This window comes from Toxotes jaculatrix, chromosome 6, assembly GCF_017976425.1.
Source record: "Toxotes jaculatrix isolate fToxJac2 chromosome 6, fToxJac2.pri, whole genome shotgun sequence".
NCBI classification, from domain to species: Eukaryota; Metazoa; Chordata; class Actinopteri; family Toxotidae; genus Toxotes; species Toxotes jaculatrix.
In genome coordinates this window covers 4,437,335-4,455,989 of record NC_054399.1, presented here as the reverse complement: position 1 = coordinate 4,455,989, position 18,655 = coordinate 4,437,335, and the positions used below count along the sequence as shown (strand labels likewise).

The 18,655-nt window shown below is 43.7% G+C and overlaps 2 protein-coding genes across 5 annotated transcripts in view; both read left to right on the top strand.

Annotated features, from left to right (window-relative positions):
* Positions 1–3,038, top strand: part of dab1a (DAB adaptor protein 1a) — a 41,624-nt gene extending 38,586 nt beyond the window's left edge. The window contains exon 15 of the mRNA XM_041040557.1: positions 2,895–3,038. Coding sequence (XP_040896491.1) covers positions 2,895–2,942 — 48 coding nt within the window. The 3' untranslated portion in view covers positions 2,943–3,038. The remainder of the gene's footprint in view (positions 1–2,894) is intronic.
* A 3,415-nt stretch (positions 3,039–6,453) lies between these two features.
* Positions 6,454–17,195, top strand: LOC121182959 (arginine-glutamic acid dipeptide repeats protein). Of its 4 annotated transcripts, none has more exons than XM_041039660.1 (20): positions 6,455–6,795; positions 7,305–8,476; positions 8,613–8,782; positions 10,013–10,210; positions 10,321–10,588; positions 10,678–10,805; positions 11,304–11,332; positions 11,463–11,497; positions 11,665–11,833; positions 12,240–12,399; positions 12,708–12,840; positions 12,973–13,007; positions 13,093–13,177; positions 13,319–13,353; positions 14,599–14,668; positions 14,778–14,849; positions 14,953–14,972; positions 15,167–15,200; positions 15,476–15,587; positions 15,687–17,195. In XM_041039660.1, exons 1-19 carry the CDS (start codon positions 6,787–6,789, stop codon positions 15,570–15,572), a joined length of 2,919 nt encoding a protein of 972 aa, XP_040895594.1. In that variant the 5' UTR covers positions 6,455–6,786; the 3' UTR covers positions 15,573–15,587; positions 15,687–17,195. The 4 variants fall into 4 exon arrangements, with proteins under 4 accessions (XP_040895595.1, XP_040895594.1, XP_040895593.1 ...); XM_041039659.1 differs by having other exon boundaries at positions 15,684–17,195; XM_041039661.1 differs by lacking the exon at positions 15,687–17,195 and having other exon boundaries at positions 6,454–6,795; positions 14,956–14,972; positions 15,476–15,675.
* The last annotated feature ends 1,460 nt before the right edge of the window (positions 17,196–18,655 follow it).

Genomic DNA, 18,655 nt, shown 5'->3' with positions numbered 1-18,655 from the left:
CTGAGATATGCCAGTGTTGTGCGCAATATGTTGATCTTGGATGTTTAGCTTAATATATTAATATAACGTGATGTGTGCTGTCATTTCATGCATTATGTATGTTTTGTGACGTACTGTAACTCACACCTTGTGCGTTTTTTTTTTTTTTTTTAGAGGATTGAACTGATAAAGACAAGCAGCTACTTTCAGAACTAAGAAAATGTGACGTGTGTTTTTGCACTTTTTGCACATCACATCATCCTACAGGAAAACTTTCACACAGCTCGCAATGGCTGGAAATTTCTTTTAGAGATGTGTCAACATGCAGTTTTGCTGTTTGCCTTCTCAAGAAGACAGAGGGACACACACACACACACACACACCAAAGAAGAGAGCCATTTTGATCCCTGCCTCCCTACCCGGTGTCATCACCCACACAGTTCTTGACTGTGGCTCCTTAATGATAGCTGCTGGCACTCACACAGGGAAAAATGTAATGGTTGTGTTTTCATCAGCTAATACTGGGGTGCCAAGATTAATGACTGCCCCGGCATAATTGGCATTAATTAAAACCCAAGAAGCCTTCTAGTCCTTCCCCCACTCGAGGAGAGAGGAGGGCTGGCTGAGCAGCCTCTCTACCCTGTTGGCCAGCTTTCTCACATTCAGACTGTCTGAAAGCTGCAGGGCAGCAGGTGGATGCGGGCCTTAAGTGGGAGGATGGATGGTGGAGTACTGAGTGGTGAATCTGGCTGCAGACTGACTGTGTTATGGCCAGAAGCACCGAGTTTTTCCTCTGTAGTAGGTGGACTGCTTTGGTCCTGGTCCAATGACGCTGCTCCCATATGGTGTTTACTTGCTCAATCACATCGACTTTAGACATCTTCCCAAACACACACACGCGCACACACACACACACCTGTGCAGTAGGCCCAGTTATTCCCCAGATAAGCACACCTGTGATCGATAGTGTCACCACCTGTGCTCATATTGGAGCCAAAATATGTGTGTGTTTCTAAGTGTGTGCTTGCTGTTGGCCATGACTGCCTCTCATGTCCTCCCCCCTCCCACTGCGTGGCTCCGACAGACATGTGTTCAGGCTGGTGGGAGTGCAAGTGTTTTTTTTCTGGCGTGATCTCATCTCGTCCAGCGAACACTCCTGCACTCTCAGCCTTACCTGCTTCCACAGTCCACTGAGCAGTCTCACACTGCTCCCCCTGTCCAGGGCCTACCACTCACATGCATGTCCATAGATGTCCACGCATGTACCAGCCAGGCCAGATACTTTGGGCTGGCACAAAACCAGCACATCACTCATACCACCATCCAGCCCCTCTTCTCTCTCTCTCTCTCTCTCTCTCTCTCTCTCTCTCTCTCGGCTGGGGTTGATGGAGCCGAAGTGGCCCCATGTTGGCAGCGCCGGGCAGATGATGCAGGGTGACACTGCCGGGCTGTGGCTGTGGTGCAGGGTCTGAGCAGTGTGTGCTCGCTGTCACTGCTTGTCTCAGCCTCTTTGTCACCTCTCTCGGGGCTGCTGGCAGCTACTTTCTGCTGACTGTCTGGCTTTGGCCACCCCTACAGTTGCAGCTCTGCATCCCGTAGCCCAAAGCCTCAGCAAGAATCCCTGCTATCCTTAACCCCAGTTCTGTGTTCAGATGAGAGGCAGTGTGGGTTATGTAACAGGTCAGGTTTCAGAGTGACTGTGAGTTTAGAACTTTTTTTGAAAGTTTGTCTCGTTATTTTTTTCTCCGAGATACGACTCTATCACTTCAGAGAGCTGCATTCAGATACAACATGAATCAAATTTCAGTTCATTGATGTAAATGAATAGGCCTGCGACTAGGCATTATTTTCATTATCAATAAAATCTTCTGCTTATTTTTTTTTAGTTAATAATCAATTAATTGTTTTGCCCATAAAATGTGTGTTGATGCCTTTGTTTGTTCGATCATGTTGCTTCTAAATTTCACTTCATGCCTTCGGTTGTAACTGAGTGGCAGCACTCAGCGGCAGCAGTAACTGCTGAATCCGACGAGGATGGCAAGACCATAACGTCATGTCGTAGCGTGGCCTTGTGAGAATGTAGCGTGTTTTCTCACATCAGCAGGAAATTTCTCTCCAGTCCGCTAAGGGTCAGGTTTCATCAGATTATATGAATATTTCTTTATCCTTGAGCAGGAGCTGCTGGTACACCCCAAACACCGAGCACACTTCTCTGCGCCGAGGGAGAGAAGTCGCCCAGAATATAATAAGCCAGTCAGAAGTCTCCAATCAAGTTGTCTGCATGGCAGATTGAGTGGCTGGCTGTAATTATGCGTACGATAATAATGGGCCCATTGTGAGTGACTGCAGCGGGCTTGGTGCTCTGACTGCAGGGTGTTCCATCATCCACTGTTTTCTTCCGGCTCAGTTGGAGAGAAATACAGACATGATGACTCATAACTGGTCTTTCAAGGCGCCAGTTTATACCTCTGATTCACACTGGTCCTGGAGGGAGCCTGGAGTGGCAGAGAATATGCGTGTGTGTGTGTGTGTGTCCGCACATTGACACACACACACACATAAAAAGGTTTCGAGAGTGAGGGGTGACTCTCTCAGTGGGAGCCTCTGAATGGACTGAGAGGAGAAATGATTGGACATCTCCTCCAATGCAGTGTGCTACTGCCACCTGGTGGCTATGTTAGGTACAGGAACTGGCAAGCCTCTGCAGGTCTGGATCCTTACTTACTTGTCAGGACCTGCAGGCTGGTGATACTTGCAGTTAAGTCGGTTGCCAGAATAAACCCGAAACTTAGACCCTCCCTTTTAATTATGTAACATTAAGATGAAGTGCAGAGGCCACATGATTCAGATACAGCCAGGCAGAGAAAAATATACAGATTTTTGAAATTGCTGATGTTTTTCTCTGTCATGCACAGATGGGGAAGGACCCTCTCTACGCCCAGATCAACAAAGGGAAGAAATAAAGAGACACACAGGAAGACAGACCTGACTAGCACTGAGGGAACAGGAGGAGAACCCTCACCTCTGTGTGTGTGTGTGTGTGTGTGTGTGTGTGCCTGTATGTCTACACATCTCCCTGCCCGACCAAGCCCTTCTTCTTCTTCTCCTCCTCTGGCTAACAACCTCCCAAGAGGAACCTCCACACTCTCTCTGTCCTCCTCCTCCTCCTGTGCTCCTCCTCCTCCTCCTCCTCCTCTGCAGTCTTCTCTCCTCCTGACAGGAGAGAGCCCTCTCGGTCATTCACTCCAGGCAGGAGGGATATCAATCACTGAGACGGATCCAGTTCTCCCTCCACTGCGCTGTCTTCTCCTCTCCTCTCCTCTCCTCTCTCCTCCCAGTGGCGACTCACACCCAGCCTTACAGACATAACCTCCCTTCTCCCCCCCCCCCCCCCCCCCCCCTCCCCTTCTTCACTCTCACACTCCTCCCTCTGCCTCCTGTGTCTGGCCAGAGCCTGTGCTGCCAAGGAGGGACTGAATCAAGCAGTGCCTCTCTATCTCCGACACACACCCACACACACGCACGCTCATCGGGATTAGAGTGATCATCTTTCCTTTTAACGGACAGAATCTGCATCTGTAGCAAGGAGATCCCACGGGAGGAGCTAGACTCTAACGGGCCTATCGGGGATGGCCCGTTACTGGGATCACTGCTTCTGATTGGTTGGTTGGTTCGGGCGTTTTCTCCCCATTCTTGTGAGTGTCTGCTGGATCACTATGCAGAAACAGACTCTCTGGGAGCTACTCACACACCAACTACACACACACACAACTTCTGTGCACACAGCAGTCTGCCTACAACACACACACACGCGCGCAGTCATCCCTCACTGTCTCTGACACACATACACACACAGTGATTTGCCAAACGTCTCTCCTCACAGACAGACTCGTTCAGAGGCCAGAGGACCCGACGTGCTGAGGAATGGACCCTGAGAGGGAAGTGTTGCAAGTCAAACAGATTCTGTGATCGAACTGTTCATTCTCTATAGCTTTTGTACAATACCGATTTAAAAAAAGAAAAAAGAACAAATTAAAAAATTGAATTTTTATTTTATAAGTCAATCAAGCCGCTGGGGTCAGCTCTATAGGAGTTATAGAGTCAACATGGCTTTAAGGCATCTGATCGTTGGTTTGCCAAACTCATTTTGTAAATAATGGTAACAACAACAACAACAACCATGTTGTCCACTGGACGTCTGTGCCATAAAATAGGAAGGCTTCAGTTATGCAAACTCTTGACGTTAACCCAAGCAATACCAACATATGTTTTTCTTTTTCCTGTTTTCCCACTTTGTTTTGTTTCTCCCTCTGATATTGTTTTCTTCTTGTGCATGGATGTTGTAGGTCTTTGTCTTAGCCTCACTTACTAATCCAGGCTCCAGCTCTAAACATTGCACCATGCCCCTGTTTGTCTCCACAAGTCCCACTGCCACATGTTATTGTCATGTCCCAAGCAAATTAGCCTCTATGGTTTACGGTACCCAAAACCTAAGTACCACAGCCCTGTGTTTCTGTACCACAAGCCTTTACTCCTATGTTTCAGGCAGCAGACTCGGCCTCGCTCACCGTAGCCCTCCCTGCTCCTGCCCTCCGTCCCATTCCCCCAGAATAGTCTTTAAGATACCGTGATGCTCTGCCCATCTGTCTGTCTGTTGGTCAGGTGCCAAAACCGCTGCTGTCCGAGCATCTGTGTGTGGACTGCAGCGTCCTCTGCTACAACAACATCAACTGTGATGCCAATGACTCCCTATTTTATGGCCAGAGTCCCCATGTCACTTGAGAACTCTTTTGGACTATGATGTTGATTAACTCAAAAATTTGACAACTAGACGACGAGCAAAGAAGCTGAATAAAAAGGGAAACGTTGCTGTTTGAGTACATAACATTTCTAGACCTATTTTAACTTTACCTCAGCTAACAGTTTCTTAATGTAAATTGACACATTATTTTTATCTTTATGAATATGACATTCTACAGTGGGTTTTTAGATGATTTTTTGGTTCTCTCTTGATTTACGTATTCCACCATGTATTACTGTTACAAATAAACACATCCCAAATGACCAGTGTGTCTTGGTTGTGAATTGGGACTGTGTGTGTGTGTGTGAAAAAAAAAAGGGGGGGGGGGGGGGGGGTGAACCTAATGGTGTGTGTCTGGCAGAGGTGACCTCCAGTGTGTCTTTAGTTACTGTAAAGCAAGTGGCACAGTATTTTGTTGTAATTTAACACGGCTTTAATGGCCTGTCACATTCTGCTACACTAGCAGCCTATAATGCAAGCTGTCATAATCTTTATTAGAAACAGACCGACGAAACAAGAACCTCGGCCTTCTTACACTTACTTTGCTTCTCCCCTCCTGCCCTTGGAAAAAGACAAGGCTTTAAAACAAGCTGAACACACTTTTTAAATTCCATATTGTGCAGGACAAACTAAAACGCTACTGATTTAAAGTCAGTTCACCTAAATTACGAGAAAGCATCAGTTAGTATCGGTTTGAAATGATGACGTTATGTAATGTGGAGGTGAATGGATTTTTGTTCATGGTGCTTTAAGCACTGAAAAAAATTACATTTGACAGCAACGTGTCTTTCTGAAAACAACATCACTGCTGGGTAATTCGCTGGGCAAACCTCACTGTCAGCAGTTTTCTTTGGGACTGTTTCCTCTGTGAAAACTGTCTGGAGGCTGTCAGCACTGAGGTCTGTGGATTGTCCAGGAAAACCAACACATTGTTTTTTCTGGGGGGGAAGACAAGCTGCAGCTGAATTTTGTAAATATATTTTGTTAAAGACTGTGAACACCACAAATGAAATTCAGTTCGCTTCCATGTGTACCGTGGCAGTGACAGAAATTCTAGACTAGTGTCTCTAAACCTCAGCAGATAAAACTGAAGCAACCAGCACGGCTGGATACAACCCAAATGGAAAAGGAGCTGAACACAGAGCAGCCATGATGAGCAACCAGGTCTGTGTATGAGGCCTAAGCTACTGAGCTGCTCTGTTAGTCCCTGACACACCTTTCATGACAAGTTAAAGTTGGCAGTGAGACAGAATATCCTTCAAAACTGTCTTAGGTTAAGGGTATGCCTGTGGCATGTAGTGTATTTATGTCATATTATAAATGCCTGCTTAAATACTTTTGTATTCTGAGTAGCAAAGCTGGAATGTTGACCGACCTCTTTTGTTTCCTTTTCCTCTATGTTTGCTTTGAATTTTCAATTTTAGCCACAGAGAAGGAACCAAACATTTAACATCACTCTGAGACCAAAAGACGTACAGGCTGCTTTACAAAGATTCAAGAGTTGCCGTTTAAAAAAAAAAAAAAATCACAATGGACACTTGACACTTTTAAAGAAAACCAAGCTCCAGCTCTGTGTTTCATGACAGTGACTCACTTCTGCGCGCACACACGGTGCCAGCCGAGCGACATTCCTGAAGAATAAAAAAAAAAAAAAAAAAAAAATCCAAGAGCTGTTGAGAGTCGCTGTGTTGCGCTAAATGCTCAACAGGAGCGAGACCCGTTTGACGAGACGGACTGTTTTTAAAGATGAGTGTTAGTATTCAGCCTCATTCCTCCACTGAAACCGTCCCCTGCGCGCATGGGACGCGCACTTCTTTCGATCAGACAGGCGAAGAAACGCGGAACGACTTGAGACCAGGCCGATAAAGTGATGATATAAGTTTTTGTTGATGGTGTATTTTCATCACATAGGCCACAGAATGAGAGGCTGAAGGGAAAAACCCACTGGACTTAATTTACTTGACTAAACAGGCTTTTGTAGTTGTCGGTGGATAAATAAGCGCACAATGGACCAGGTATGTCGTACTGTAATATCTTTAAATCCTTCCGCAAACTGTATGATAAAAGCTGAAATTACAACAGTAATAACTGCAATTGTTATTATAATTGATGTTGTATTTACAGTTATGAGTCTGCTTTATGTCATGACGAATTTTCAAATGTCCCTTCATGTCAGTCATGTGAAGAGAGATGAGTTGACGTCTGTGAACGTACCATACGAATGTAAGCCCACAGTATCGTGTGTGTTGAAACCCTTTTTGTTTCAGGCTGATCACTACTAATCAGGTTTGTCTACTTTCTGAAAGAAAAGCTAATAGACATGCAAATGGAATAAAAAACATCACCTGGTTGTGGCCTTGAAGGTTGTAAATTTAATGTTGATGATTCTTCTTCAGTGATAAGACTGACACCCTCTTTAGTGATAAGTGACATAGTTTTTGTGATCCCAACCACATCAGGTGATAGTGTTTTTGCTTAATAATATGATGGTATCCAGTATTACATTGTGTGATCCTCTCACTAGGAGGACACTTTGGACTTTAAGGCTCTGAGGGCCAAGTTCCAGGATGAAGAACTCCTCCTGAAGCAACCAAAGATCAAACCTGCTCTCCCAGAGAAACCAAAGGTCGTCCCCCCGCCTCAGAGCCCCCCTCATTACCTGCCTGCAGGAGCGCGCCCCTCCCTGCTCACCTCCATCAACCAGAGTTTGGAAGGAAAATCACAGATCGCCCCCAGAGTGGTCTTCAAGGATGAGAAGAAGGAGAGCAAAAAGCCTCTGATCCAGAATAACTCAAAGGGAAAGGACAAGAGTGAAGGGAAGCTGAAAGTGGGAAAAGACAAGACAAAAGGAAACAAAGAGAAGCCTGATGACAATGATTCATCAGATCAGAAGCAGAAGAAGGAGAACGGTAAAGACAAGAAGCTCACAGCAGAGCTGGTGCCCGCCACGCCTCCACCTAAAGCCACAACACCAAAGAAGAAGGGTTTCCTTGGTTTCAAGAAGTCAGTAAAAAGAGATTCAATGGAGGTCCCAGCTGACCCCATCTTAGACACCCCCAGTTCGGACGTTCCTGGATCAGTTCCGCTGATCCCAGTACCTTCTGACTTTGGTGACAAACCACTAGAGCCTGAAATCTCTGCACCAAAGGCCCTACTGCCAAACATCCCCGCCTTGCCTGACTCCAGTACTACAACAGAAACCACCCCACCCTCCATTATCCCTGCTTCTCCCGATTTCATGCCACCTCCTGCCTTTATTCCTGATTTCCCAGCTCCTAAGGTCCCAACCCTAGAGAGTGAAACCCCACTTGATATAGAAACTCCTGCCCTGTCCATTCCCAGACCTGCCAGCCAAAATGAAATCATACCCAGTCCACCCAGCACTGTCTCAACCCCGCCACCCACCCGTGCTATCTCTGGCCCTCCTCCAGTGGCCTCCACTCCATCTCCATCACCTCCTGAGCCTGAGATAGCAGCTGAGGCTGGTACAGAGGCTGTAAATGTAGCTGCAGTGGAGAATCCTTCTCCTCCGGTCACAGACTCTCCATCCATCCCGCCTTCACCCAAAGCTGAACGTCCGATCTCAGCGCTCTCAGCCCTGGAGAGGGCGGAGGACATGAACCTAGGGAAACGGACTGTCACGGCTGACCAGAGAATTTTCAATGCTCTGGAGAAGGCACGCAGGAAGACTGCCAGGTATACAACACACACTTCAGGAGCACACTTAGTGCTATTCCAGGAGCTGAGAAGAAGCTACAAGTATTTATACAGTTTAGTCAATTAAAGCGTGATGTTGACCGCTAATATCTTACACTGTCTCATCTGTTCTCAGCCCACCGACAAACCCCACCGCAGCCTACTCGATCACCCCTCCACCTGAGGAACTTCCCCCTCCTCAGAGCTCCACCCGCTCTTTCCCAGTGCTCCCACCCATTGATTATGAGGATCGCGCAGGGAACGCCCTCTCACCGAAACCAGAGCAAGTTAACGGCATTGACCACCGTAAGTGCGGACTCATCACAGCAGAGCTCTTCTCTGTTCCTCCCTGCTTTTTGCTTTCCAGGTCACTTTCAGTATATTTGGATTTTCTTTTTACTGTTTACTTCACCAAAACATGAAGTACAAAAGAACACACCTCTGCATCAGGACATCAGGTATGTGCCGTACAGCTGCAGAGCGTCATTTGTTAGTGTAGGGTTTCTGCTATACAGAACATCTGCTATGTACAGTATGGTTTATGCCACAGGGTTGCCTCAGGTGTTGGTTAGAAGAGGCAGCTTTAAAGAGACACACGCACACACACACACACATATACAATGAGAACAGTCCTGACATTCCTCTTTTGTGCCAGAAACAACAGAGCAGCAGGCAGGGCCGAGCTGCAGAAGTATGTCAGCAATGACAGAGAGGAGGAGTAATGACAGGAGCGTGTCCATCATTGTGACAGAGAACTGCAGTGACAAACACTTTAATGTGTGCTGAACTGAACATGCACAGGATGCACAGTGAGCCTGCTGTTGTGTTGATAGCAACTTGATTTACACAGGGTTTATTAATTGTGCATGCAGGTGTTTGGGCATGTATCCATTTTAAACAACCTCACGTTATTTACCATTTCATTATGTCTGTTGTCACACATGACGGCACAGTAATTTGCTTGCACATCTACACTAACTAAAGCACTTTGTGATACCGCGAGACTGACAGTTTAAAAAGATTCTTTAATTCCCTCTAGTTTTTAAACACCTATAGAAGACAGTTCAATCTGAAAGGAAGTTTGAAGAGGTACAGTAAACAAGTATTGTAATTAGGAAAAGTAAAATGTAATTATATTGCACCTCTCTTAAACAGAAAGCTTTACACGGATTTTAGATTAAAAGAAGTGGCATGAAAACTAAGGTTTTTTTAAGGTGGGACGTCTGTACTTTTCATCTTTAAGCTGTCCCGATTTTTCTCTTATAATTGCATTATCTCTGCTCTGCACAGTTCAACTGTCTCACTGTGTTGGACTGGTTTGGTTTCCTCACTAAAGTGATTCCTCCACTCTGCCTGTTGTCACATTCTCTCCCTCTCTGTGTGTGACAGTTTCCTCCACCTTAAGTGTTTTACTGTTGTTAGTGTTCAAACCTAAGTTTTTCTGTTCAAAAAGTTTCACTGTGATCTGTAAAGTATCTGACAAACAGGTATTTACAGAGTTGTTTATTAAGACTAATGTTACGTAATTCTGTGCAGGACAAGCCTCTCCAGTGTTGGAGGGCATCACTGGGGAGGGGACTGATGTTGTCCCAGAGCTGTTGGTGGTGCCCCCTCCTCCTCCCAGGAAGATCCTCCCAGACCCACGTTCTCTGGGTCCGTCCCCAGAGAAGTCTGCCAGACCGTCCTCTGTGAATATGAGTGAATTCATCCATCCTCCCCCTGTGGAAGAAAACGGTGTGAACATCGCACTATTACATGTCACCATTACAAACCAAACTTACCCTGTCCTCTAACAGCCCTCTTAATATAGGTTTCATATTGTTTTTCATATATGTCATTTGCAGAGATCCCTGCTTCACCCGAGTTCTTAAAGACGGAGATCGCAGATGTCCCAGAGTTTGACGATGTGGCTTCAAACGCCCATTCTCCAGAGCTGCCTGTGTTAGAGTGGGGGGATGGGGAGTACCCAGATACTCCAGATGGACAGAACCTTTCAGAGTTTTACGACAACGAGATAACTGTGCCAGGAGCAGCACTTGGAGACGAATACCACGATAATCCACTGCCAGAATCTTCTTTCCCTGTCACTCAAGAGTCTCCACCAATGACAGGGTAAGACCGTAGGTTGAATTTAACCCAAGTGTCTTTGCTTTGAAATACTTGTTCATCTCTGAGAACTTTCACTCCTCTGTCCCAACCAGGCCTGAAGCTGAAGTTGGCAACGGTTTGTATGAGAGTACAGAAAATGTCTATGAGGACATTACCACGTCTGCCACCAAAAAGAAAGGGAAGACTGACGGTGGCAAGAAACGCAAAGGACCACCAAAGAGTGAGGACACATTTTTGGATAATACGTGACATCAGTCATATCACATCAGAACATTTATATATCGATAAGAAGTCGGATCCAGATAATCATGTTAATGTTCATTGTCTTTGATGCTTGATTGTGCCTGCATTTTAAAAATCAGATTCCCTTGAATATCTCACAAATCAAAAGTAGATTTGAATAAGTCTTAGACTCCTATCATGATTTTAGCATGATTCTATTAAGATTATGATAAAGGTCAGTGTTACTCTGTGTATCAAATCTCACTATCCAGCACTGTTTCAGGTAGATTTACTGTCTATAGATATTACATAAAGAAAAAGTATACATAACTCACAGATCCCATCAGTGGCTCTCACAGACAGAAGTACTGTTATCTTGTGTGATTGTGTCAAAGCTGAACGCTGCTGTTTCTCTTCATGCTATCAGCTTCTCTTCTCTTCTAAGTTCGCTTAAACAATTTTGAAACTCTTTTACCTAAATGTGTGTTCACCACAGATCCATATGCTGAGGCAGCACAGGAAACCGTAAGTAGCTTTGTCACCGTTTTGAATTAAAATCTTATTTTTCTTCATGACAAATGTTGCTTATCTGTCTGAGATTCTAATGATTGAGTGCAACAGGAATCAAACCTTATCTCTTTGGTGGTGTCTACAGAATGAAGAGAAGAGCAAGACGGGCAGGTTCGGCAAGTAAGGCCTTATTTTTTTGACCCAGTTCTCCTCCGTTCTGACAGACACTGTTAGTGATGACAGAGTCTGGTCTGCCTTTGTTTTCCTCATAATCTCCTTTGCCATTTAAACCTGGCGTGAGGAGTCTCTTTCAAACCAGAAGACATCCCTCATTCTGTTTTCTGCAGGAGCGACAAGAAAGCCGCTGCAGAGGGGCCGGATGAGAAAGAGCTGAAAAAGAAAGAGAAGCAGCGCCTGGAAAAGGAGAGGAAGGAGCTCAAGGAGAAACAGGAACGGGAGAAGAAAGAGCAGAAAGAGAGGGAAAAGAAGGAGAATGAGATGAAGAAGAAATTCAAAGTGAGTGATGTTATTCTGACACAGAAGGGAGGTATGGAAAGTGAGCGAGCAGCAGGGGAGGGTGGGGTGTGTGTGTTGGCATACAAACCTGTCTGGATTCATTCCTCCCAGCTGAGCGGAGCAACGTGTGCAGGCTCAAAAGGAATCTGTGTAAACATTTCTTTCATTGTTGGTGATATTTCTGACAGGAGATCTATGAACTTTTCTTCTGCAATATAATATTACCACACTGCAATAAAAGGGCATTAATAAAGGAGAAAAACCTTCACGCTGAGCAGAAAGAGCGGGGCAACCTTTACAGTTTTCAATGAGCTGACAACGCGCTCCTCTAATTTACATTAACGAAGGCAAATGATACATTATCCACGTGAATGTGTGTTTTTAACCTGTGACTGCATTTTGTTAGATCACAGGACACGAAGATGCCATGTACCAGGCAACGGTGACTGTAACAACAAAAGGACGGAAGAACGATCTGCCCGTCAAGAGCGGTGACACCGTCAGCATCATCCGCACAACCAACTGTCCCAAAGGGAAGTGGCTGGCCAGGGACAGCAGCAACAACTGTGAGTTCTCATTATGTTGTCATTAGCAGTGTGTTCACCTCAAGGGTAAAGGGATGCATGAAGAAGCAGGAAGGTGGAAAACGCTGCATTGCAGCAGGAGCGTGATGAAAACAACAGAAATCACACTCCCAAGTATATTATCACTTATATATATGTTATTGCACTTCCTTTTTACAACTGACTGTATAGATTCTGAGCCACATGGGGCAGAAAAACAAAGGCACAGAAAACTTGTTGAGACACATCACTTGTGTACTTTGATCCTTGATTGTGGATTCCTTCAGTGACTCTGTGAGTGTGTTTTCTAGATGGGTATGTTGCGGTGGATCATGTGGAGCTAGACATCAAGGAGATGTTGGAGCTGGGGAAGAAGACTGCAATCAGCCGCAAGAGCAGCAGCAGCAATGTTATCGAGGGAGAGGTCACCAGTACAGGGAGCAGGTGTGTGTGTGCACAGAGGGACACATGTAAAGACACAACAATAAAAAAAAAAAACATGCAACATCTCACTCAGTATTCATCACACTGTTCAGCTAAAAGGATGATGCATGGCTGTTTTTCTCTTTTCCTCAGGGCGTCAAATCACTATCCACTATCAGCAGAAAGCTGTAAGTATTGTGTATTCTTACTCATACCTACAGGGTGTATTTAACTTATTCAGCAGCAGTTTGATGTTGGTGTTGATGTGTTCAGTCACAGATGACAGCGAGGAGTGGACCGGTGATGATGATGAAACTCTCTCCCCTGTGACTGAAGCTGCAGATCCACTGCCTCCAGTGTAAGTCAGTGCTAGTCTGACTCCAGCCAAGTGAATTTTTCAGTTTTGATTTCCACTATTTTTCAAATACAGACGATTCTACACTGATCTTTGATTTTTATTTTTTAAACCAATGCCTTGTCAATGTCGTTTCCTCTGCAGGGGCCACACCAGGACACTCTCCATGCCAGACATGGGTAAGACATCTGCTGTACTGATAGCTCTTTGATAGTCAGGTTCGGTAGTAAAAAGCGAATGCTCAACAAAGTATGATGGCTACTGCTTATCACCTGAAAGTCTGTCATTATTGTCAGATTGTTGTCACCTAATTTGTCAGGAAGTTCCCGTATCTCTTCCACTAGTTATCTTGATGGGGGTTTGTGGTTACAATAAGCAAGAGATACTACAAACATCTTGATTTTCTACATCAGATAAGTTCATGTTGTTTCATTCAAGGATCCACAGCATCCGTTTGCCAGCGTCAGAAGTGTTGGAAAACCTTCATTATGTATGATATGATAATATCATGCAGTTCTTGCAAAGTTTTTGTTTTTTTTGATATGCTGTAAATAACACCCCATCAGGAATATTATTGGTGGCACCGAATTTGTACCTTGCCATCCGTAGGTCGAAACAGGAAAGATGATCAGACTGTCTCATTTTTTTTCACTTGTTAGTCGTTAAGCTTTGCTGATCAAAGCACCAAGAGAATAAAATGTCCACACGCGTCAAGTTGTTTTCTCTAAAATCGACACAGAAGTGTGCGACTGAGCTCAAACGAGGCAAATTATACTGCGTGAGGTGAAAGGGACAGGTGCATGCTGGGATTGTAAAAGGAACTGGAAGTTGGCTGATTTGGCCCAGCTTACCAACACAGTCAGCAGTTGGAGCTGCATCAGTGTTTGTGACACACAGCTCACGGAGGCTATGAAGGTATTTTAAAACCCTTAGAGCCACAATTAGTGCCAAAACTCACACTCCTTCTCAGAGTCATGGCTCAGTCAAGTCTGTCAGATGTCACAGAAATGATATACGTATTTTTAGATCCAGTGCGATTTACACATTCTGAGAATTTTATTCTAGTCCATCACAAATAAATGTCCATAAATCTACTGGGATATTATAGATAAAAGGCACAGTAATCGTACCGTGTTGAAAGCCACTGACATCAGGATACTTTCCAATTCTAAACTTCATTTAAAGACTCACTAAACTCTTATCTCAATTTGCATACTTCAAATACTGAATCATGACCATGTGACTCTTTGGATGAGCAGGTTGTTTGTGTAAACAGGAAGCTGTTAACTTAATTGTGTAATGACAAGCTAAGGGTTGATGACCTCAGCAACAATAGCCTGGTATGAGTATGGCTTAATTAATGCTGTGGGTGTGTGTTCAGAAAGTCCATTAAATTAATCTGTCTTCCTTATTTGTTTTCTTAGGAAATAAAGACCTTAGCATAAACCACCAGCACAGTCACAGTGACATCAGCGCAGACGGCTCCCACATCCAGTGAGTTCACCTGTTTCTCTCTTACACTTAGTTGTAGATGCAAACACACACACACACACATGCGTCAGAGTGTGGATGTACAATATATGTGTGTGTGTCTTTTTATCAGAGCAAGACATGAAGCACTTCAGAAGTTGGCGACGTTTTTCCATTCACCTGAACCTGTGGAGCCAGCTTCCATGTAGGCAGCATGAGCGCACGCACGCACACACGAATATAGTCACACACAAACATGTACAGACATGCAAATGTGGTTTTAAAATTTGCTTTTCTTTCTGTTTCAGTAGCAGTGAAGTGGAGACAAGTAAGTATCAAAATACACAATATATGTTCGATATGTAAAACTGTGTTCTGTGATATAAATTATGTATGAATAATGATGTGCAAGATGATTATTCCACTACATGAAATCTGCTGTGAATTCTTAAAGCCATTAGTTCAATCACTGAAAAAATGATGACCCGTCTGATGCCAGGATACTTTCTGGTTCCATTTCAGGTCCTGTGCTCGTGAAGGAAGAAGCAGTTCACCTGTAAGTAAAGTTATAAAACACACAGACACAAACAAAGAAAAATGCCAAACATGTTGTGCAACCTGTAGACAGGCGAGTTTCCTTCCTTTTTGCCTGGAATGGGTTGCTGAGCCTGAAAAGATCGAGTGTCTTATTCTTTTTGTGTTTGAGAGAAGGAGAGATGGAGGGGAAACCACTCCTTCTACCAGGAAGTAAAGTTGGTAAAAGAAAGTAAAGCAGAGCAATGGAAGGTGGTTGAGGAAAAGATGTGTTATTTTCAAATGTGTTTTCCATAGGCCTGAGGCGAATGCAACACAGGAAGTGGATTTTAATCATCCTGAGATGCTCATCTTACCTCCTCCTGACCTGTACGCTGACCTGACCACACAGTAATTATTGGAAAACAAGGTAAAGATGAATCACCTGGACTCCTCGCTGTCCATCACTGTGCAGTTCACATGTTGACATAATGTTTATGGGGTTTTTTTTTTTTACAACAAAAAGCAGTCAGGCAGAAGAATCAGGATTTGTCTGTGGTGTTGCTCTTCACACTGTGACCTGTGTCACTCACCTAATACTGTGACAATAACCTCATCCTCTGGACTATGACTTTATTAAGCTGATGACCGTGTTTGTGGATCAATGTGATGATTTACAAGAGGAACAGGATTTTTCGACAAGTGATCTCTCAGCCACCAGAAATCTTCCTGTGCTGTTTCTTGAGGCACCCAGTGTGAGACCTGTGAGGGACAGTCTGTCTGGTGGCTCTGAGTGAACTAAGAACCAAGGTGGACGTCTGATCCCAGAGAAGGACTGAGAAACTGTTGGAGACACACACACAGGTCTTCTGTGGTTCTGTGACCCCGGAGGCTCTTGTGGGGAAAATTACACACTTGTGCAAATGTCATGTGCAAATAGCACAAAGACGGATCTATTTAAAGTAGTGGAAATAAGAGGGGGTCAATGGCAAATTTTCTTATTTTTGTTTTCTCAGATTAGTGTATGTTTATTGTCAATGCACCATCTTTAGGGAACACAGAGGACTCCTGCAGTGAAAAACAGGTTGAACTTGTTTACCTATCCTGTTTAGCCATGTGTTTAGTAATCAGTAGTCCTTCTTCCACCACGCGGTTGATCTGGAGGATCAAATATCAATCCACAGATGAGGGTTGGAGCGCAAGAACCAGTGGAAGTTATCAATGTCTGAATATTTATCTAATGCCACACGGAGCAGTGTAAAGGGTCGGATGAAATGAGTGTCCTACACACACATATTACCAGTTTGCAGTGTTGGTAAGGAGTAAATAGCTACATAGCTAATAAACTTAACAGATTTTTAGGTTTGGTCGTCAGTGATAGTTATGTGATGTGACCTATTTTCATTAATTCCATGCTGCAGGACTCTGATTAACTCTTTTAAAACCACCTTCAATGTTTAGTTTTAAGTGTTGATATTATTGTGCTTTCTTTTTTTTTTTTTGTACTTGAACAAAGTTTTTTTCTACTTTGTAATTTTATGTCCTCTCATTATTTTGTGAACGCATTATTGTGGAGTATGGCAGTACCTAAGTAACATATGAGATTAACATAATAGTTATCTTTAATGGCAAACAAATAAACAACATAATGGAGCATAATCTAAAATATAAAACGAACGAACTCTGCTGGTACCAGTTGCTATATACTGGTCACAGTTGCAGCTTCTAAAGGGAAACATCATCTGTGACATTATGTCCTTTACGTGTTATGGAGCTTATGTCTGGCAGTGCCTCCTATTTTTCTGGGACTTTCCCTCAAGCTAATGAATAATAAGTATTACAGAAAGAGAAGGAAGCAAAGCAGTGATGATCAACCGAGGCCGTGACCATGCAAGAATATTGTTGTTGACATCTATGGGTGCATTATAATCCTCTGTGACGGGTGTGTGTGTGTGTGTGTGTGTGTGTGTGTGTGAGAATGTGTAAAACTTCCAAACTGATAAGACAGAAACATTTTCCTTTTTATATGTTTGTTTATTGTTTTTCAATAAATACGCATTAAAGTGCAAATCATAACAGCAATATCATGCAGTGCATAACAAGAGAAATCCAAACCCCAATCAGACAGAGAGACAGGGAGAGACAGTTGAAACGCACCGTCACATTCACACACCCGTGTGCAGAAACACACCCTTGTACACATTCTTTCACAATAACCAGTGTGCACCCACGCACACATTTCACACACACACACACACATACATTGGGGTATTTAAGGTTACACTAATCCAGCACAGATAAACAGAGATCACAGCTTTCTGCTGTGGAAAATACTCACTTTGGTACAACACGGAAAATCTGTACTTGATTAGGCCCTGTGGCATGTGTTTCCGGCTCTAAACACAGATTAGAGTTTACATGACTAACGTGCCACTGGTAGTTGCATACAGTTGTGATGGTACAGTACTACATCTGACAGTAAATACTGGTTATATCAGAGGGGTTTTTAAATCCGGCCCATGACCTCTAGGATAGTGCACTTCATTGATCGGTGTTTCGTATTGTTGTGACGAGCAGCAGTATCAGGAATGAATGCATAATGGGCCAGATGTGATCCTGATGTGACCAAAGCAGCTCACTATAGAGAGGACATGTTATTAAGACACAGCAACAGAGTGTAATATAGAGAAGTGACAGAACATGGATTAGTGTTTACAGAGGGGTGTGTGTGTGTGTGTGTGTGTGTGCAGTTGCATGTATCTCGCAGCAGGGAGCAGAGTTTCTCTCCCTCTTACATCAAAGTAAACTCAGTGTATGTGCCGTCTCAGACAGGATAGACCCTACACAGGACACAAAGACAGAAGACGTGTAGTAAAGGGTTTCAGCAGAGTAACAAATAATGTGGCTTTAACCGTTTCAACCAAAAGCCTACACAAAGCTTTCATAAGGCAAAAATCAAAAACTTTTTTGCAACAGTACTGAGTAACATACCAGAACCTCTGTTCACTTCTTATCGTTGCACATCCAACAAAATACTGAGTGAGCAATATGTTTTTGGCTTAATAGTCATCGTCAAGAGTGTCGCGTGGCTAATTTTAACTTAGCCTAAACTAAATAATAAATAAGACACGAAATAAATAATCATGAACGAACACAGAAAAAACATCTACATGAACCAATAAACTGTGAAATAATTTAATGATCAAAACTCAACCCATTATTTAGAAATGTTACTTCATTGTTCTTATTTCATTCTTTGTTCTTTAGCAAATCGCACTCCCCCCAGTCTGTGAAAATAATGATAAATTCAATTTCATAATAGTGAGCTGAGGTTATTAAATTATTTCAAAATGTACTGCTTCATTTATACACAATACTGTAATTATTCATATTATTATTTATTTCCTAATGTCTTATTTACTGTACTTATTAAGTGTAGTTTCATAGTTTGTTCATAGACACCAGTCAATCAGCTCACCCTCTGTGTCAGACTGAGAA